This window comes from Eufriesea mexicana, unplaced genomic scaffold (genome assembly GCF_001483705.2).
Source record: "Eufriesea mexicana isolate 0111107269 unplaced genomic scaffold, ASM148370v2 scaffold320, whole genome shotgun sequence".
NCBI lineage: Eukaryota > Metazoa > Arthropoda > Insecta > Hymenoptera > Apidae > Eufriesea > Eufriesea mexicana.
In genome coordinates this window covers 892,458-915,190 of record NW_016908532.1, presented here as the reverse complement: position 1 = coordinate 915,190, position 22,733 = coordinate 892,458, and the positions used below count along the sequence as shown (strand labels likewise).

Sequence of the window (22,733 nt, the reverse complement as noted above, 5' to 3'; positions counted from 1 at the left end):
GGGTTGTTTGAATTAAACAATAAATACTTAAGTACTACAAGGTAACACTGTCTCCTATAGGTTACATTAAAGTATTAAATGCGAACGTTTCATCTCTGCTCATATTTAAGGAATTTACTGTAACCTATGTATTACAGTACATCTTTCAATTAAATGTTCGGAATAAATTTTTTTATAATGCGTTCATTATGATATTTACTCTAACCTAAGAAAATATAATTTCATAGGTTTTATTAATTACAAATATATATACATAATATGTACAAAAATATGTATTATTTTTAATGCAATTTAGAAACACCAAATACATTATCTGTATTATTTATAATTTGGTGTACTTTACTACGCTATGGATAATATATTTGGGAAAGAAGATTCTGGAAATGAAAGCGAACATATAGATATTGAGGAGAAGGAAGGAAAGGATAGTCCCTTGCAAAATTCTGGGGCCAAAGATGTAGAATCAATGGATGTTGATAATATACACGTTAAGGTATGTTATATGATATTGCTCATAATCGTAATATATTTTGAATTTGAGTACAACATGAAGTATTTTTAAGCAATTATCGTTTATACGTATACCTCATTCATAATATTAGGAAGAATTTGATGCAATGAGTTCACAGTCTCAATCCGATGGAGAGGAAGTAGGATCTAATTTATTATGTACAGTAGTAGAAGATCAATTAGAAATTGTGAAACATGAAATTGAGAATAGAGAAGAAGAACAAACTACAGAGGATATATTTGAAAATGATATATTACTGCCTCATGTAAATCCAACAAATGTCAAAGAAAGGAGAGAAAGTAAAGAAAAAAGTAAAAAAGAATTAGAAGAAGAAGAAAGAGAAAAAATGCAGTACGTATCTAAAGTTTTTATTGTTAGAAGTATATATTACTTTATATATTATTATTATTATTTTATAGTATTATATTGTATTATTATAATAAAGATGTTTGTTTCTTAACAGAGTCCTAGTCTCAAATTTTACGGAAGATCAATTAGATAGATATGAAATGTATAGAAGGGCAGCTTTTCCAAAAGCTGCAATAAAAAGGGTAATTATTTTTATTTTACTCTTTTCTATTTATGTTTTCTTAAATTGTTTCATAGATTGCATTCTGCATTGTAGATTATGCAAACTATAACAGGTTGTTCAGTATCACAGAATGTGGTCATCGCTATGTCTGGTATTGCTAAAGTGTTTGTTGGAGAAATTGTAGAAGAAGGTAATACTTTAATTGTTTATTAAAATCTCTGATCAATCAGGAACTTACTTTTAATACAAATATAATTTTTAAACTAGCTCTTGATGTTATGGAAGCTCACCAGGAAACAGGACCATTACAACCAAAACATTTAAGAGAAGCAGTTAGAAGATTAAGGCTTCAAGGGCAAATTCCAAACGGTCGTGCACATAAAGCATTTTTCCGACTATAAATACTGCTTAACATCACCGTTTAAAACTGTGATTCAAAACAAATGTTTCTAATAACTAGAAGAAGTCGAATACATATTTTTGTATAAAAAGTGTGATAAATACATAATACACTAATATACATACAGAAAGTTATTACATTGTAAACATGTATAAAATGACCTAAAAGAAAGTGCTAGAATAGGAAAATGCACTTTTAGTTAAAAATATGAAAGTTATGTTAATTAATGATTATCTAGTTATGTATGTGGTATTAATTCTATTTAAATGAATATGTTATATTTTTAGTTACTTATTACAATTTTCATTTTCTCTCTCTTTTGTTTATTTTATTTATATTCTTTAGTTTTATCAAGAGTGTTTTGTAATTATGTATGTAAATTAATGTATTTATTTAAATTCCTCTTAATATTATAAATATGACGCAATTTATGTAATTTACTGCACTATAAAGTGAGTAGATAAGCATAACAAAATACCTAAATACGTTATGAAGTGAATAGATTAGTATTTGTGAAAGAATAATGTACAATTTTGTATAGATTTATTAAATGTTATTTCAGGTATGATAGATAGATAAAATTATTAAAAAAAAATTAAAAACGTTGTTTTATTTCTTAAATTACAACGAATTTAGTAACAAAATCTCTAACATGTTACGATATGTTTATTGTTCAAGTTTCTGAGAACCTAATAATACAGTGGATGTATCACTTTTCGTTTTACACGTTTTTTACGTTTTTAATACTTTGCTTAATTTGAAAAATTAGAAGACAGAAACTATTAGTAATAATTGAACATAGTCAAATATATATCTTATTGTAAATAACTGAATACATAGACATAATATATGTTCTGTGGATAAAGTTGTCAAATAAATTGTTATTTACCTCATAAGGTTATTTTTTACGTTAATTTTAATCAATTTAATTAAATCGCATTTTATTACTAAGATATTAGAAAAGATTAATATGATATGCGATTACTACCTACATTGTTATTAGTTTGCATTATTCTAGAAAAGCCTGACAATGGAATTAAATTTGGAAAGTTATACGCCCTTAGATCGGAGGAAAATATTTTAAAGTTTGATTCAAGTGTTTTAATAACTAATGTAATTTATAAATGGTACATGTAATTTATATTAAGTTGTATAATTTTTTTACATTTTAAAAAAATTATACGATTTACTGTCGTATATTATTTATTGTTTACATTATTGCACTAGTCATGAAGATTAACATTAAGTTTGTGACATTAGTATACACGATAATCAAGACGAGAGCTTCACTTTTGCCGAGTTAAATTCCATACAAAAAGATCGAACAAATACGACAAAAGAGAAAATTATTCCACATTCTTTCGTACTTATTAACGAAAGCGGTAAATATGTCAAGGTCAGTCATTGAAAATAAATGTATTAATCGCTACGATATAATTTTTTATTTAATATGAATTTAATATGTTGAATACAGTTCGATCAATTAGTACCGCAATGGCATAGTTTATTTTATTGTAAAACTTCAAATCACGGGCGTAAATTACTCAATTATTTAAATGAAGAACATGATGAAAATTTAATGAATAGCCAGGCATTATATAAAATCAATGCACAATCACTTAAAGAAGAGCAAAAGAACTTTTTGACAAATGTAGAGGATTCTACTGAAAATCGTAAGTAAATAAATATGTTTATGTCAATTACAGAAGTTTACACATACTTAAATGTGTTTGTTATTTAGCGAACTATTGTATTTCGTTTTTCTGATGTATAAGCTAAGCTATTTTTTAAATACTACAGATAATGAACTATGGGATGAGTGGAGTAATTGGAGTACATGCAGTGTAACATGCGGAAGTGGTCGTCAAGTTCGTTGGCGTCACTGCTCAGCAGAACATTGCATAAAAGGATTAAAGAGAGCACAAATAAAAGCATGTGACTTAAAAAAATGTGATTCTAAAAATATTCTTAATTGGCTCGGTCTTAAAACCAAACAGTAAATTGATTAAAATGAAAATAAACGTTACATATTTGATATTATATAGGTAATTATAGCTTATTTTAATTATAATTTATATTGATATTGATAGTAATGAAATATTCTCAAATTTTGTATAAATTTTTTACACGAATAATAAACGTATGATGGAAATACATTTACCGAATAAATTTGATTTAAATGTTTGCAGAAATTTTTTTTATTTTATCCCCCCAGTTAATTTATAATTTGTTTCAGAAAACATTGGACAAATTATTTTATGGTTTTGGTTACGGTATAATGAAGGTACTCTCTCAATGGATCGTAGCCGAGTGTGGGCAAGCTATATTGTTGTCACGACGTTAGATCATTTGTGTATGTTTTGTGCAGTCTTCTTGTAATATTCTTTTTAAATAAATTGTTTGCTAGATTGTTTGGGTGTTTGTCTAGTCGGACCTTGTATTCTTTCGAGAAGCTTTCAATTTCTTCTTTTATTGTTTTAATTCCTAGATTTCTTCGGAAGTTCTCGTTACGGATATACGACGAGGCATTAACAACAGTGTGTAGTATATGAGATTGTAGTGTTTCAGAGAATCTGCGTACTTTAGTGTATTTATTTGAGGTACATTTATGTCATTTAGAGTTACCAATGGAGAATTTTTCTTTTTTAATGTGAATGTGATGTGGTTGGAATTTTCTTCATTTATTTTTATTTTTCATTTCTTAAAGTATTCTTGCACTTGTGAATACTTTGTTAATAGCAAGGATTGCAGTATCATCTGGGAATATTGTTAAATTTATTTAGGGAGTAGTGGATATGTCAGTGATGTAAATAGCATATAATATTGGTTCGAGCACATTTCCCTGGAGAATTCCTGTTTTTATCTCAAAAGTGTCAGAAATTGAGTCTTAAATTTTGAATGCAAGGGTTCTGTCAATTAGATACGATTTAAGTAAGTGATTAAGAAAAATCACTGTACATTATTTTTTATTTTCAATACCTGTGAAAATGTTATTAATCATTATGTATACTTGTTCAGTTGTTGCATGCGTTTTTAGAAAACTAGATTGGTGGTTAAGTATCAGTTTTTTGGGAGTAACATTGGTTAAGTTTCTGATGTATGATTTGTTCTGGAACTTTAGATAAGGCAAAAGGAAGAGAGATAGGTTTATATGATGTAACTTGTTAAGGATTTTTGTTAGGTTTTTGTAACACAATAATATTTGCAATTTTCCATTGCTTTGGGAAATATTTAAATTAAGTAATCTAGAATACTTGTTTCTATACTTGTTTCTTGTTTTTTGTTGGAGTAGAAAATAGAGTTGCTTCTTGCATTGTTTTGTTAAAATATTCTATAGCAGCTCCTAGTTCATTTGATGATTTTAGGGAAATGTTGTAGTTAATGTTATTGTGCAGCATTTCCCTAAACAGATTTCAGGTCTGTCTGTATTGTATAGGTTGGCAGTCTTTTGTATTTTGGTAGACTTTTGTGTAAGTATTATGATGATTGGTGAATAATCAGAGTTATTAATGATAAAACAGATCTAAAGACATTGATTTTCATCGATTTATTAAAGTAACAATGTATCATCATGTAAAATGAAATATTTGTTAATTAAAATTTCTGACTTTATATCTTTAGCCATGTCATAATAAATTATTTAGTATTATAATATAATACAACACGTATAATAAAATTCTTCAATTTATAAATTTTTTACTCTTACAACTTACTTTTACAGTATTATAATTAATTGTAGCAAATACAATGTTTTAAATATATTGTTGAAATTCTTAATCAATGAAATTTAATTAACCTGATCTTTTTTATTATGTTAGTACATACTTCACATACGGAGGAAGTAAAAATATATTAATATACATATACATATCATGGCAATTTATTCTATAGAAATGCGAATACAATTATAGTTTATAAAAAAAAATGTAAAAATTAACAAATTTATTAATAACAAATTGCTTAAAGCATAAATTTATAATAATAAGAAAAAAATTATTAAATTCTTGGTTATTATAGAAGAAAAGTAATTATTAATAAAATCGGCAATGATCGTGACTTTCCGCCAATCTTCGACTGATCGTCGGCTATATAAAAACCGCGCGAATTGAGAATGACGTCATTTGTCGTTCTGAGTTCGGAGTGACCGTATTTACAGTTCTGTCGTGCGGGAGGGGTTGGTGACGGGAGGGAGTGGTCAGTGGTCATTGGCTAGTAGACCCTTACATTAGACGATGACCATTGTCCATTTTATCCACGCTCTGATCCTCATAAAATTAAATAATAATTTTTTTTTCTGTTTTGTACAGGATTCTGTTTCTTGGGTTTCTCATCGTTCTCTATCTCATCGGCTACTCTACGCAACGTACTCCTGTGGACTCAACGATTCCATCCTTTGTAAGTCATTCTCACGACTCGCCTCCGACACTCATTTCTAGCCATTGGTCCGATCGGAAGGATATTGGAGCATGAAATTGTTTAGTGCACGAGAGTATGTCGCGTAGGTTAGTCGCATCATTTCACTTTCTCGTGTCTTTGATATTTCATTCCCTATTTTTATGGGAACTTCAAAATATTAGGATTTGTTGTAATAAAATATCTTAGCGTTGCGACAGTAGAGTTTTAATATACTGAATCGAAATCCTTTTGTAAGACATGAAATTTAACCACTTGTCTTATCATTGGAATTTCAATGGCACGTACCATAGTCAACAGAAACGTCGATCATGTGTCGAGCCACTCCTTGCAAATGCAGTGAAGAATAAAACACGCAACAGAAAGGAGAGTACAAGTCCTTCGGGTCACCGATTCAGTTGAAACTTTGCAGGATTTTAAATATCGTCATGCAGTTTAAGAAAATATATCATTATAGCCGCAACTACTGAATAGTTTTTAAGATATTTGCGATTAAAATTTTAGTACTTTCCTAATTATAGATTTATTTCCAAATTGATTTAAGTGCAAATGTAGCCTAACGGTGACGGTCGAGAATTATTATACTGGAGGACCGAGGTTCGATTCCCGTCCATGGTTGTTTTTCAATATATTTTTTATTTTATATTCATTTTTCAATTATGAAAACATTGTAAATACACAATTATAAATAAAATTTCTTAATAAAAAAATTTATTTATTACGCTTTCTTATGCTAGTATATATTTATTTATTACAAAATAATAAGAATATTATGCAAGAAAAATACTTTACTATAGCAATCTTATGTACTACAGGAAGTACAAAACCTATCGTTCATGTAAGTAATAATTATTAAATTAAACATCCTATAAGAATGTTGCCTATAATTCCAACTTTGCTGTGCAACCACAAATGTTCATGAATTAATTACAAAAACTTGAAAATTTATTAATTTTCTACTGCCAAATTGATTTATTAATTACGATTTATTAATGTTAAATTTTTATCGTCTATTAAAATGAAAAATTGTACTGCCCGTGCCATCTATGATTTTGGACCCGAAGCTCAGAAAGTAATAGGAATATAGAATAGGCATGGAGGTCGTCGAAGAGCTCGCCACGTGACAGACAAGGACAGAGAGGGAATAGAAAAGGATAGAATGGCTCCGGCAGTGAAAATTCATTAATTACTCAATATCTGTGAATAATTTATGAACTTTTATAATTCCATCATAAAGGCAGATCCTTTAAAAACTTTCCAATATATTTTTCGATATAGATTTGCCCCTAATTAATTAATTATTATTAATTATTCTACGAAATGTTTGAATTATTGTTGAAGATTATCGAAGACGCCATTGGTTTTTCATTAATTACTATCCTTTATGCAATTAATTTATGAAACTTTATGCACTCATTATAAAAACAATGTTCTTGCGAATTTTCTCATATCACTTTTGTTCACATTTTGATTCTAGTTTCGGTGAGTATTAAATATTTTCTCGAAAGGTCATGATGGTCGTCGTTACGAAATCATAGACGCCATAAAACAAAAATTAATAACTAACAATTTAGAGTTAAATTCTTTACGAATATTACATAAGAATGTAGCCTGAAGTTCCAGCTTTTCTTCGACGACCTCCTTGCCTATTCTATATTCCTGTTACTTTCTTGATTTTTGTGCCCAAATCATAGATGGCGCTGATCGCAGGCGGTAAAATTTTTATTCGAACTGGATACTAGAAATCAATTCGACAATAGAAAATTAATAAATTGCCAAGTTTTTATAATTAATTCATGAAAATTTATAGCTGCACAGCAAAGTTGGAATTATAGGCAAATAGGATGTTTAATTTAATAATTAATTTAATAATTAATACTTACATGAACGATAGGTTTTGTATTTCCTGTAGTAAATAAGACTGCTATAGAAAAGTATTTTTCTTGCATAATATTCTTATTATTTTATAATAAATAAATATATACTAGCATAAGAAAGCGTAACAAATAAATTTTTTTATTAAGAAATTTTATTTATAATTGTGTATTTACAATGTTTTCATAATTAAAAAATAAATATAAAATAAAACATATATTTGAAAAACCATCGTCGGGGGAATCGAACCCAGGTCCTCCGGTATAGTAATTCTCGACCGTCACCGTTAGGCTACATCTTTACTTAAATGAAGTTGGAAATAAATCTATAATTAGGAGAGTAATAAAATTTTAATTGTAAATATCTCAAAAACTATTGAGTAATTGCGGCTATAATGATATATTTTCTGAAACTGCATGACGATATCTACAAACCTGTAAAGTTTCAACTAAAGCGGTGACCCGAAGGACTTGCACTCTTCTTGTGAGACAGGAAAACATTTGCGAAAATTAATCACGAAAATATACGAAGCGAACAATGTTTACGTTGGACTCTATCTACAAATCGCAGCTCTTCACCTGTGATATTCGTGTTTAGCCCGATCTCCTTACTACGTCTTACACGATATTGTAGACAGAGTTTAATAAAGTGTCAGTAGATTCGTTTTAATTTCATTCGCTTCGTATTAGATTAGGTTATGTTTGGCACGGATTGCGCTATAGTAGAACGTATTGTCTAGGTCTCGATACGTAGTATCCTTCACGTGGTGAAACCTGGTAATTAGTATTGTTTTGAGAGAATAATTTTTAGGAGAGGATACCAAGCAGAATTACGCTCCAAGTTTTAGATATGTGATATGTATTGTAAATTTTTAAAGTTCCTTTTTAACTTTGCAAATAACGAGTGAGCAGTATTTCTTGTAATATATAAGTTAAGATAAATTAAGCTACGTTAAATATAAAAATTTATTGTTAAGCTCCGAAAATGTAAAATAATTAGATTTTTGCAAAGAACTCATTTTACGTACACATATAAACGTATTTACCTCTTGTGTCCTTTACAGAATTCATATTTCTTGCATTTTTCGTATTTTTTAAATTCTTTATATCAATTATATTTTTCTACCTATAAATTCTTTAAACTTTCTAAATATCGTATTCCGCATTAGCCTATATTTTATTTTTGTTAAACGGTGATGTGTCTGTATTCAAATCGTACGATACGATTAATAATTTTGTTTAATCTGTATTCATATTAATCGCTCTTATAATTGTAAAAAAATTATTAGATAAGTTCGTTTATTGGTAAATAATTTTAATCAGTACAAGAAATTACGTAAAAATTAATCGATTAGTAATGTAAACTGTGCTTTATGATTAGATGAAGTCATTTGTTAAATTATTAATAATTATAATTGTTCTTACGGAATGTTTATTAATTTTTCAATCCGAAAGTTATTTAAGTAACACCTTATTATCTCCTTATAAACAATTGTCTTCTGTACTTAAATTTGCAAATATTCAACAAGAAAATTTAAACAACGCGATACAATCATTAAAAGTTGCTAATAATGATGAAGATAAAAGTGGAGAAAATGAAAAGAAAAGTATAATAAAAAAGTGGTTTATTATTTTTATGTTAAATTAAATTGTATCTTTAACAATTTAATTTAATGTTTTACAATTATTTAATAAATTTAATTAAATATAGCAACAAATGTAATAATTGTATAAAAGTAGTTATAATAATTACAATTTTATTAACATAGTTCTAATAGAATAATTATTTTCTATGGATAAATATTATCTGTCACTATTAAGTATAACATTTTTGATTAAATGTTTTTATTTGAAAATCAAATATTTTAATGATAGGTAGAGTGAGTCATCAAGGACCAAAAATATGGGATCAATGGGGAAACTGGTCGAGATGTAGCGTTACTTGTGGTATAGGCAAATTAACAAGATGGAGGCATTGTATAGGTGGAAGTTGTTTATTAGGTGAAAAGAAAGCACAATTAAAGACTTGTACTCTTGCAGCATGTCGATGATTGGGTTATGAACAATGTAGTTTTCAGTATTTTGAAACCAAGATTAGTGAAGTATATGTTCAATTTGAAAGATGATATTTAAATATTGTATATTTTGTATTTGGCCGCTAAATTCAATCTATAATTTTATTTTACTTATTACTGAATATATTTGTTTATAACATCTTATGTCACACCTGAAATTAATTACAACCAAGTGTACTAAAATACCTTTATTTTATATATTAAAATTATCTAAAGTCATGTAATGTTACACACCTCATAGATATTAAACACGTTTCTTTAATAGATGGCATACATTGATGTATGAAAATAATTGATATATCTATTATTCTTCCTTAAAATAAAATATTCTGTTCATTCATTTTTAAAATAATCATTAGTTTTATAAATTGTTGGAGGTTCATACGTTGGTAATTTATTTGGTACCACAGGTTCTTGGGTCTTTTTCTGAAATATTTGCAATTCTGTTAATTTTGTTATCAACACTAGGAAAACAGATATAACTTACAAAGAAAGGTAAACGATTTAACATTCCAAATAATCTGTCAGATACTCCTAGCTCAGCTTCAGCATTATCAACAGCTGCTTCTAGTGTTGCTAGATTTACATTAACCATTGCTATAACATGTTCTAAAGCATCTATTCGTCTGCTAAGATTTACAACTTCTTGTTGCATGCTTTGTAACCTTGGAATGTGGTGATCAATACATTGACTATTTTCAGACTGGACCTTTTAACATAAAATACAATGTACGTGTATTGTGTTTTTTGAAAATGTATTAATAGTTTAAATTATGGTCTCTAACCATTTCAATAATTGATTGAAATTCTTCTAAACGCATCATTACATCTTCGATCGTTTCATGAAAATTTTTCATCTGAAATATAATGTAGCATTATATTTTATGTATTGTATATTTTATTATATTGAGATTTTTGCAACAATAAGATATAAAAAAAATACTCTTTAACAAAACTTAAGGTCTGAACGAATAGTAATTGAGGTTATGTGCAACATTGTACGTACTTGACTGGATAAATCTATTTTTAAATAATTTGCATAGTCCTTAGCTAATTCTTCAACAATTGGCATAGTGTGAGAAGACATTTTTATTTTTCTTGTTTATAACGATTTATTAAAACAATAACGTATTATTTACATTGTTTGTCACTAAAACATCACTTTCAAGACACCATTTTCTTACACTGATAAATGTGCCAAGTTTAAAATGTTTCCGTGTTCCATCAAGATAATTTTTTACGTTTGAAAAGTAAATTACGATTGCAAAAGGACAGATGTTACATGAAACATATTTACATTAAACCAACGTCAAAGATTATTTTTATTAGCATATTTTCTTTTTATTAGCCATAAACAAAGAATTGTTTTCCAATTGATATCGGCTTTTATTGCATACAATAATAAAAAAAAGTTATTTGTGTAATATATCATTAAAATAACAATACAGTGATTCGTAGTATCGCTGATATATTTGAAATTTAATTTATGAAAAATGTTCCAATTTATTAAAATTGCTGGTTAGCTTAGGATACGTAACGAATGATGTAGCAAATGTTTAATGAACAATGAAGAAAAGTGGAGAGGAGGGTTGAGGAAAACGATTTTGTAAAAGGGCTATACAAAAGTCGGTGAACTATAATGTGCATCGAGTTTACATAAGATCTTTGCGTAACGGAAATTTTTGACATGCCTAAGTACTTGCTGCAATACAATACAAATAAGTTTTCTTCGGTGAAAGGTCTAAGTACAAGTTATTGTACTTAAACAAAATGGATCTTTATTCAGATAGTAATTTCGTATTTAAATTCTACCAATGTATCGTATCATCAATTTTGTACGAATTATTATATATTAAATAAAAATTTATCGCGTCAATTAATGTGATATCATCATTAACATTTTTTCATGTATTACAATTCATTAAAAAATATTCATAAATTTCGAGATTTGAACTTTTTAGAATAGAAGAATAGAAGTAGAAGAAGACCTGTATTTATTTTCTTTTCTTTTTCTTTAAGCAATATATTTAACTTGTTCAAATCTGTGACACAAAGATACGTTTATGCAATGTTACAAAAAGTATAATATTGGAACTCACTTCTTCTTCAGTCGTTAACCTTTTTACTTCCTAGGCAATAATTATAGATCGTCTAGGTGATAACCTGAATATCTTAAACGTTGATAGATTCAAATCGATGATACTTAATACATAATAGTATCAAAGAATAATATTACTTCTAAGTGAAAGTACCACTTTATAGGTTATGAACCTAAGGATAGTTAAACAAATATATTGCCAGTCTAATTTCGAATAATATTTCTAACTCGAACCTTTCAATTTTCAAATGTGGCACAAATTACAATTATTTTAATTTAAACGTTGGTTGTTTTTAGAAATTGCAATAAAAACTTGCGTCGAATATTATTTATTTGATAAAATTAGAAATTTGAATTGAAAGATAGACGAAATTGCGTTGAATTTATTACGAATCAGAGATCGCAGAAACTATTTCGGCAAAGAGTTAAATATTAACTGATAAATTTGTACAGACGTCATTCGGTGGGAAAATTTTCGACGAATATAAAACTTACGGAAAATAAGGTAAATAGCTAGTGGTTTTTTATTCGATGCATCGAGTGATGAAGATTCCCGAGGAAAAACTGTTCGAACGGAAAGAAAAAGTGTAACTCGTGAAAGAGACACAGGTGGGGAGACAACGTTACTCGTGCTACGACTCTCAGCTCGTCCCACGTTGAAGCTCAGTGGATTCGAACACCGTGGTTCACGACTGTTCCTCCTGTTCTCGTTTAGTTCGAGCGATTTCACATTGCATTTGTAACTTTCTTACCGGTCCAGCTTACTGAAATCTCTTGAAAGGATTTTGTTTCGCTTTTATTGGACTAATATCGTTAGGTAAGTCTATTTTTCTTTCACCTTCTATTCTTCCTCCTCTTTCACTATTTTTACCGGTGAACCATTTTCTCCGATAGTTGGGATAGTTGCGTCCTATGGTACAACAGAGATCACGTAGACGAAACATTATCGAATTAAAATTATATAGTCATTTATCTCGAGTTTGTGGATATATATTCATTTTCATTTAATCGTATCGTTTCTAATTAATCGTAGATTAAAACGTAGAATGAAACTGGCATGAGGAAATAAATTAGGTGTTTCGTAATATCGACATTGAATTTAGAGAAGATCGGATAACAAGTTGGATAAAAGTATCAATTATCGACAGCTTGTTTTTACGCTCCCGCTGTCCCTTTTTAATTCCTTATTGACATGCATGAAGTTTTAACGTCATAATCATCGTTCGATCAGTTCTTGTTGCACGAGAGGAATTGCAAAAAAATTGCAAAAAGTTCGAAAATATTCCTGTCTCATTTGCATATAAATTTCGTGCTAACAGAGGATTCGACACCGATGATTAATTTTAAATGAGGGTATCGAGAAAAATGTCTCGTTCGTTTTCCTTGACGTTTCGTGTATTTCGCCTGGCAGGAAAAATATAAGTAATTAAACGTCTGCAAGGTAAAAGAAAGGAACAGGACGAGTGGCAGGAATCGTGTAATTTAATCGAGAGAAATCAAAACACGTTACGAAACAAATTAAGAAAGAATGTAGTAAGAAAAATTGACTTTGGATCAAGGGTTTCCTTGTTCTGCTACGGAAAAACAGAACGATATTTTATCAGATCAGACGTTACCGGGTAAACATTTCCTGTTTGTCGTAATTATCAGTTTGCATGGAATTGTTGTATTCGTGAACATCGTCTAAAAATTCGCGAGCAATTTTCGTTATTGTTATTGGTACACTTTATTAATTATGTTACATCGACATAACGTTTCCTCCTGTAATGTTCTAGGAAAAGTTTACATAAGGCTAACAACTAGTTAGGTATACAGGCACGACCATTAGATACTTTCCAAACTACTAACAGCGTTTATTTAGAATCGCGATGTCTTTACTTAAACAAATCTTTGCTTACGCGTTTCGTGCATTTTCAAACAATATTCCACTAAATGGACATAAATTCATCCTCGAGCAACGTTGACATTTCCCCAGGAAAGGAATTGGAAAGAACTTTGATTCGCATATTTCATCTCAATATGTCAATCTTTTTATCGTACACGTTCTTGAGAGCGATGATTAAACTAATTTAAAGAAAAAAATCTGTTCCCCTTTGCGTGTTGATGGATCTTCGCTTGATCTGGAACGACGCGTGTTCTTAGACGATGAAGTATCTGGGATAAAATTCTCTTATCTCGTTTTGACATTTTCCTGAAAAAAGAGACACTTTGCTGCGAATATTAAATTTCAAAAATTTGTCTAATCGCTGTGTATTCAGTCGAGATTTATAGCAGGACACAGTTGCACAAAGTTTGCACAAAGAGCAACTTACTCTTGCATGATCCTTGGCATCGCGAATTACGATAAATCGGATTGATTCCGGCTAAAGCCGATCTATGACCGTACTCGATGAAAGTGTACATTGTATCTGCATAAAGGGAGCAACGTTTGAAAAGTTTTTGCGAAAATTCATGCTATCTGAACACTGCACTGGTTTTGCAATTCGAGTAGAATATTATCGGCGTGAAAGGTCCAAAGAAAGCGAGGCATGTTTAGTGTTGCCACATTTGGCGTTATCGAGTCAGCAGACCATTCACTTTCTCATGAAACCAATTTCGCTTAAATGATATTGGTCAATTAATCGAGATCCAAATTTCGGCAAACAAACGAATAAGCGGGTAATTGTCTTCTCGACGAGGGTATAAGTATACTTAATCGAGGACGATTCAGGAAATGGCGATTGTATAATTTTTGCACGAGTAAACAAACAGCTCTGCATTTATTTTCGTTGATAGAATGTTAAGGTCTCGGCAAAGAAGGATCCACAAATTCTTCAGAAATGGCCTCAATTCTTACGATGTTTTTTTATTCTCTGTCTATTATATTTGAAAATTGCACATTCAGAGTTTACTCTTCTTTTCTTATGGAAAAACGCTACTGTCGTATGTTATTAGGTAACGGGAAAAAATATAATTTATTCCTTGTGTTCTTCTACTCTGTTGGTCAAAGTATTGAATGTATAATGTCTTTACATACGTCATAATTTGTCCATTTGATGGAAGGTTCATAAGATATAATATATATAAATTGATCAGTGATTTCAATATACCAATGTTATTACTAATTGTTATATTCTATTACGAATAACTAGCTAATAATTAATTCTTCTATTACGGCCTTATTATTTTAAACGCGATAAAAAGGTAGTATAATGAATAATTATTTATAAAAACGCTTAAAGTAGGTAAATCAGGATTGACATAGAATTAAAATCGTGTTTCATCATGGTGAAGAATATAGCACGATCATTGAAAAGACTTGCAGATGAAAAAATTGAGGAAGAACTTAGACAAAAAAATGGGGAAGAATTATAGTACGTATATCAAAAGCAAAATCGGGAAGAATTTTTAATAAAAAATAAAAAAATTTATTTACACTGGGTTAATAATTTAGTCACGTTTAGATATTTAATGTCACTTTCTAATCGCTATGGCGATTAAAAGATTTTGGTAAAAATTGAGGAAGCTGTCGCAGCTGCTCTCGTCATTGTCTCAATTCCATGGCGAAACGAGGAATTCGAACGGATGAAACATGTATGCATGTACATTGCAGGATAAAGGGCTGTGGTCTGATTCCCAACGTTGCTTTCTCAAGGAAAGTTCATGCGTAATACAAGAGATCACTTGTCCCTTATTATGTCACCGTGAGATATTCTAACGCCAGTCTACGTTAAATATTCAACTAGAGAAAGACGTAGTCGCGACGTTTTGTGGATACTTTCACTGTCAAGTACGCGTATAATCGAGTTACTTCGACGTAATTGCGAGACATGGTAATCACTTTCGCAATTAACATCTCGCGAGCGTTCTATCGGAATTTAAATTCATCATCGATGACACGCGTTTCTCGTCCTTTATTTCGTTCGATCACGCCCGTGGTATGATTTCAAACTGCAAGAACGATCTTCACGTGCGAAAAATGGGAAAATACCGAGAGGTACAGGTGTCACGACATCTACTTACATGTATTGTGTCTTGCTACGAGACTCGTTAACTGGTCGTTTTATTACAAAGCGGGATCAAGTAGGTTTATCTCATCCGCCTCGGATTTCTTCGTGGTTACTCGGAAAGTCGGAATTGTGCAACAAATTGAAATTACACGTACATTTTTAACCATCTCCACTCCAGTAACCTGGAATTTGTTATACGATTCTATATCCACCGACGAACGAGAATAAATAATTATGTAAATAAGTTTGCATGGAATTTTTAATTCTTTTTAAGAACCTTCTCACTGCGAAGGTGTATTCACACTTTCGGGTAACAGAATGACAAAGTTTGGAGACTTTAAAGCATCGCGACGTGAGAGATGAATGGATTAACCTTCTGCATTCGATGATTTTTTCGTTGCAGAAAAGTAGCTGTTAAAAATAGTGGCTAAGAGATGGTATACGACTTAACTCGTAGAATCATATCGATATTTCACGCATCGCTGTTTTAAATTCGATATACTAATTAATACGAGTCTTCGGAATTTTATTAAATGGCGACTGGAGGTCCCTTCCCGAGAGCAATTAAAATATCGAAGAAGATCTTTAGGTTATATTCAATTATGCATGCCGGTTTTAACGCACAGATGCACCAGAGTCTGTGGCTATCTGGATAAAATCAGTTCCACGAGAGTTACGTTGTATGAAAAGTACTGGATTACGGTAATATCTTGCCGGAATGGTAGGCATAACTTTGATTTCTCCTTGGACTTTGTCCAAATAACAGATAGTGGATGAGCTTGGTCGGGGTTAGTGAACACGCGATTGCGAAAGGAGTCACGAAAAGATTAACATGGTTCAAAAAGGACGAAGCAGAGGAAAGTGAGCGAGAAATCGCACACGCCTGTTAAGAGTGAAAAGGAAGATTCGAATAATAAAATTTCAGTTTCATTTCTTGAGTTGCGAAATCACGTTTGCACGCTATATTTGCTATGCATGTTTGTTCTTCGATAGATCTCGGCAGAACTATCAGTTATTAAACGCTTTAACGAGCTTTGTCTTTCGTTCGGAATACACGGAATGTTAGGTAAATCTGTGAATTTATTAAACATTACGAATAGTCGATATTTGCGAACGAGGTGCAGAAAGAATAGCGTCTGCTTTCAACTTTGATACCGTTATCCTTAGCGGTTCCTCCATTTTTTGCTTGTTAAATCCAAAAGTAAACCAAGTATAGAAATTAGCGATTCGAGCATATCGTTCGTGTTTCTTCGTTGCTTGCAAATCGAATTTCGTGTATTCATGACGGTTGGACGGAAGACGATTAAACTGGACAACGTTGAGAACGGTTTGAGAAATTTTCCTTTACACGTTGTGCTTTGGAAACGTGATATAGAAGGAGAAAAGTTAAGGTCAGTGAAAGGAAAGAAAAGTTCTGGTATAACGAGATGGAGGAAACGATACAGCGGCTGGGTCACAATTCCTAACTCTAATAGGTCTGTAAACTTGGCCTGAATATTTAGAGAGGGACAAGCATAGTTTCGTGCTATAGCTAAGAAATCGCGAGAGAAAAAAGTTCAATCGTGGAGAAACGAAAAAATAAACTTCGCCTTTGTCATTGGCGAAAAATTAGAAAATCCTCAAATTTTTTAGTCGACCAACTTTTAACAACAAGGTGGACTCGAACCTCGACAAGAGTACCTTTAGCATCGGCTAAAGCAAGATGCAAGCATCGAGAAAAATGTGAGTGAAAGTATGTGGAAATATCAGGTCAAATACGAAATTTGTGAAATTTCGTGCGTGGAAATATCAGCATCAACGTTGTAATTAATGCCGAAGATGAGCAAATTCCTTATTAACATAATTTAATGCAGAAATAAGTCACGCTTTCGAATACACGTGTGGCCCGATTAAAAGTGCGTTAGCATTCCGTGTTTTATAAATTTTATATCGACTGCATTGAAACAGAGGCGTTTAAATGCTTCTGCGATCGATAGTAGATTCGCCTGTCTGATGTGAAATGTTTTATCGTAGATACTGTGTAGGTCGAACAGAGAATACGGAAGCGAATGATATAGAATCATAACAGGATCTGTATACGGTATTTCGTAATTGCCTGTTTCAGGTGTAAGGGAGAAAGATGAGCGAATTAACCGAGATACCGTCCTTTTACAAAGGAAAGAACATTTTTGTAACCGGGGGAACCGGTTTGATGGGAAAAGTGCTCATTGAAAAGTTACTTTACAGCTGCAGCGATTTAAACAAAATTTATGTTCTAGTACGTCCGAAAAGAGGTCGTACTCCGGAAATACGTATCGACGAAATGTTCAAATTGCCCGTAAGTAATCCGGGTCCATTGAAACCGTGTCTACCCGATTTTGCGCGATTCATATTGGGTAATTCTGTAATTTAACTATTTTTTCTAATCTAAAAATACTGGAGTAATTGTCTAGAATTTGTATACTCGTCGATTTTAATGATACAATTAAACAGCCGGAAATGAGAAAGGTCTTTAAACTGCAGAATTACCTGTACGTATACGTTTCGTCTAATTACTTGATTATCGATTGTACGATGGCAATGAGGTAATGCGTTGCTTCGCGATTAAACGAGAGTGGAAATAATTCTGAACAGATGTTTCAAAGAGTACGGAAACAAAAACCACAGGTGTTGAAAAAAGTCGTTGCTTTAAATGGAGACGTGAGCGTGGAGAATTTAGGCCTGACTTCGCAGCAACTGGAAACGTTGATGAATGAAATCGACGTAGTATTTCATTTAGCTGCCACGCTTAGATTGGAATCCAAGTTGAAGGACGCTATCGAAATGAACACGGTAAATTTAATTAAACTACTCGATCGAAACTTTCTTTACCTTATTATTTCCTTTAATTTAATCAGTTTGATCGACCTTTCCCATCACCTCGCGACTCTCTTTAATCTTCTCCTCTGTCACTTCACACCTGTTAACACGATTGTTTAAGATTGGGACGAAAAGGGTGTTAGAATTGGCTAAGAATATGAAGAAACTGCAGGCATTTGTGTACTTGAGCACGGCTTTCTGTTACCCGGACAAAGAGGAACTCGATGAAAAAGTGTACGATGCACCCGTTGATCCTCATGACGTTATAAGACTGGTTCAGTGGCTAGACGAAGGTGCCATCGACCTCGTTACACCCAAGTAATTCATGCTTTGGAACATTGTTGCAACCAGTGTTACTGAAATAAGAGAAATTTTAACAATATCACTGAAGTTTGGCTCTCAACAACTTTCTACTATTCTAATCCATTTCTTCAAATTTGTTACTCTATAATCGCCATCTTTTTTTCTCTTTTTTTTTACTTAACGTTAAGAAATTGCAGATTCGGAAATAATTCACGACGTTGGAAAATTCTGCGAAGTCGAATAAAGTATTAAATAACGAATAATCGAATAATCCTTGCCGAAATATTAATTCGAGATTTGAACTATCGCGCTGCGTTATTAATTTATTAACCTGCGCGTTTACTTAAATATTAATTCGTATCGATTTCATCGAACACAGGTTATTGGGTCTCCATCCGAATACTTACACGTACTCGAAGAGATTGGCCGAGAAACTGGTAGCAGATGAATACCCAAATTTACCTTGCAGCATCGCTAGACCATCGATCGGTAAAAATAAATTTCAAGGAAAATTTCATTGTTAACGTATAAAAATCTCTTAATTCGTAATATATTCGTAATATACCGAGTCCATCGAGTACGTGTTTAAACAAACGTCGCATTATCGTGTGTACAGTGACTCCAGCCTTTGCAGAACCACTACCTGGATGGGTGGACAATCTAAATGGACCCGTGGGCCTTATGGTAGGTGCGGGGAAAGGCGTTATAAGGTCGATGCACTGTATTGGAAACTATCATGCCGAAGTAATACCCGTCGACCTAGCTATCAACGCTTTGATAGCAATTGCGTATAGGACAGTTATAATGAAAAAGTAAGGAATTACCATTCTTAACATTTTCGCTGCTAGCCATTTCGTTTCATTCAACCATCTTTCCCTGATTGTGAGATTAGTTGAAATTTTTGAATCTAGGGTCTCTTGGGTCATGTACTATTATAGACATCGATGAAAGTGATTTATCAAAGATCCTAAGTATATTCGTGACCTTCGACGAAGCTAGTCCAAGTCATACATGTTCTGTCCGAAGTATTAGAAATCTAGAAAGATTGGAAGAGTAACTTTGACAAAATGAGCGAGAAATCAATTTCTCCTTAATTTTTTACTTAAATTGTTTTCATAATTAATTTCATATTTTTTCTTTGACAGGAATGCAGCTGTGCCAGTGTACAATATTACGCAGAGTGGCGTGTTACCCATTACTTGGGGCGAAGTATTGGGAAAAGGCAAGAAGATCGCTTACCAGTATCCTTTTGAAGGACAGATTTGGTATCCCTCTGGTGACATACATAGCAGCAAATTCGTGCACAACATGATCGTCTTCTTTTTCCATATCATACCAGCTTACTTTATCGATTTTCTCATGTTGATATTCCGGCAGAAGAGATTGTGAGCTTCCCTTTTTCCTTTTCTGTCTCGTTAGCTGCGTGGTCCTGATTTTTATACCAGGCATCTTCTTTCAGTATGGTTCGTATCCAAAATCGCATTTCGGTAGGGCTCGAGGTCTTGCAGTACTTCACTACGAGGGAATGGGTGTTCCATAACACGAATTTGTTGATAATGTGGGGCGAAATGAATCCGAAAGATAAGGAGATTTTCCCAATTGATTTTCTCTGTATCGACGAAACCGAATACATGAAAACGTGCGTTTTGGGCGCCCGACAATATTGCATGAAAGAAAATTTGTCCACTTTGCCGAAAGCTCGAAGACACCAAGCGATGTACGTATTTAATAGCATAATATATATTTCAGCTTGAGAAAGTTTGGAGGTAATTTATCGTAGAAGCTAAAAAATATTTTCAATTTGGAGACTGTAATAATATAATTTTATTGAATTATATAAAAGTTGTATACAGAGAATTCTTTCTCTATTTGCACGAGTGTTGCATTCGACATAGTTAAGGAAATACTTACGCGAAGTTTTGTCTCCACGTGTGACTTATTTATCACGTTCTACTGATTATGTTGGCGAACGAAACTCTAATTAACTACGTGGTTGCAACTTTGTTTGTCGTATCAACTGTTCTCCGTATCGTTTGCTTGGATTATATTTGGAACTGGTTTTAAAAGATTATCATATCCGAACTTCCTGAAACATTACTATAACGTAAAATAGCAATTAAAGTATAATAAAATGTGCGTTTCTCCTTATGTAACTCGCGTATTATATTTTTGCAGAATGTACGTCGTTCACTTAATCGCTGTCTACCTATTTTACTTCGGGGTGCTCTACTTGATTTTGAAAAACTTTGAGATTGCGAGACATGGTCTGGATTATGTTACGGATCAAATGAAATCTCTGCCAATTTTGAGCAGATTTATTAAAAAAACACGTTAACAATAACCTAACCTGCGAGGAAGATTTTATACTTTTATACTAACAGTCTTCAGTGTCCTCTCTACTGAAGTATAGTTTGTTGTATTTAAAAATTATGTCATGTTATATTTAGATTAACAAAATCGAATAAGCTTCATTAAGAATTTTTTTTGGTTAAGTTAGTTTATTAGTTTATTAGTTTATTAGTTACAGGTTATACTGTAATGCTCATAATCGTTTATGCAAATGATTTTTTTACCTAATCATGTTAATTATAATATATTGCCGTAATAGTGAAACATTTTTATTAATGATTCGATGGGATCAAATTGAATTTGTAAACACGATAGGCTTGGATATTTGTTAAGATTTATTTTATATCTTAGTAACCATTAGAGTATGTATATGTAAGTAGAGGAAGCATCACCAATGAATAGAATTGTATAATTGCATCGTACGTTCATGAAAAAATCGATTTTAATACGCTATATATCTTGAGAATATCAAAGGTTTAGGTTAAGAATTGATTTATATATGATAAATAAAATGTTTTATCTTATGGTGTATTTATATTTTATTCAATAATAAACTTAAATTAGGGAAAAAATGAATTCAGACAGCAGTGGTTGATGTTATGAGCACGCAGAGGTTAATTAAGAGAAGTTTCACGAGAACGTGCGTTTTCCAACACGTTTTTATGACTGCCCTCTTCTTCGCACATTCGTTCCATTGTTCGTCCTTTTTGCACGCGACCTTATCATAAATCCTAAAGATTCTCACATTTACGATAAATAAAATATCTCTCGCGAAAATCTTGCTCTTTTAGCTAACGTGAATCAATCACGAATTTTTTTTTCGTTTTTTTTTTTAAAAAAAAAGTTATCTCGAGTTAAATTGAATAATAAAGTAAAAATCGAGTAATCAGTTGCGTGGTTAACGATGTGCTTGGGTCAAGTTAGTGCGTTAATTATTATACACGGTATACGAAAGATTTAATTAAAGTTCGAGAAACGATGTGTATGCACCTTTACTATACAATCCGAGTTAGTAGTGGCATATGAAGTATGCTACAGTCATTAGTACCAAATTTCATAATAGAGTGGCGCTGGGAAATTTCAAGCCTCATTCTAATTCCATTATTGATTTATCCTTATCTCAAGAACCATTGTTTTTGAGTACCTTTGCAAGAATATTTGTTTCCTTTTCGCACGATATTCCGTACGTATCTTCTTTGCTGTATAATACGTATAATATTTTCAATTACTTTTCCTCATACCATCGTTGTAATTACACTCCTTAATGAATTTTTGACTAATCCTCTTTTCTTTCGCAGTACATGATTTTTAACGCGTCATATCTAATCAAAGTTAACACGTATAACCGGTT

At 31.5% G+C, this 22,733-nt stretch overlaps 3 protein-coding genes across 4 annotated transcripts in view; 2 read left to right on the top strand and 1 right to left on the bottom strand.

Moving 5' to 3' along the window:
• Nucleotides 1-1,444, top strand: part of Taf11 (TATA-box binding protein associated factor 11) — a 2,256-nt gene extending 812 nt beyond the window's left edge. Inside the window, exons 2-6 of one of the 2 annotated variants that reach the window (XM_017896648.1) lie at nt 296-493; nt 603-862; nt 975-1,062; nt 1,137-1,233; nt 1,311-1,444. In XM_017896648.1, coding sequence (XP_017752137.1) covers nt 350-493; nt 603-862; nt 975-1,062; nt 1,137-1,233; nt 1,311-1,444 — 723 coding nt within the window. In that variant the 5' untranslated portion in view covers nt 296-349. Of the gene's footprint in view, nt 1-267; nt 494-602; nt 863-974; nt 1,063-1,136; nt 1,234-1,310 lie in introns of those variants that run through there. The other variant, XM_017896647.1, reaches the window with a different exon arrangement.
• Nucleotides 1,445-10,075: 8,631 nt separating this feature from the next.
• On the bottom strand, nt 10,076-10,892 carry Blos4 (biogenesis of lysosome-related organelles complex 1 subunit 4). The gene is made up of 4 exons (XM_017912270.1): nt 10,812-10,892; nt 10,591-10,662; nt 10,293-10,514; nt 10,076-10,231 (listed from the first exon to the last, which is right to left on the bottom strand). The coding sequence occupies exons 1-4, from the start codon at nt 10,890-10,892 to the stop codon at nt 10,139-10,141; spliced, it is 468 nt and encodes a 155-aa protein (XP_017767759.1). The 3' UTR covers nt 10,076-10,138.
• Nucleotides 10,893-12,570: 1,678 nt separating this feature from the next.
• Nucleotides 12,571-21,381, top strand: LOC108556263 (putative fatty acyl-CoA reductase CG5065). Its single transcript, XM_017912277.1, has 9 exons — nt 12,571-12,720; nt 17,997-18,209; nt 18,506-18,703; nt 18,852-19,048; nt 19,413-19,522; nt 19,650-19,845; nt 20,179-20,418; nt 20,493-20,750; nt 21,209-21,381. Exons 2-9 carry the CDS (start codon nt 18,012-18,014, stop codon nt 21,366-21,368), a joined length of 1,557 nt encoding a protein of 518 aa, XP_017767766.1. The 5' UTR covers nt 12,571-12,720; nt 17,997-18,011; the 3' UTR covers nt 21,369-21,381.
• The last annotated feature ends 1,352 nt before the right edge of the window (nt 21,382-22,733 follow it).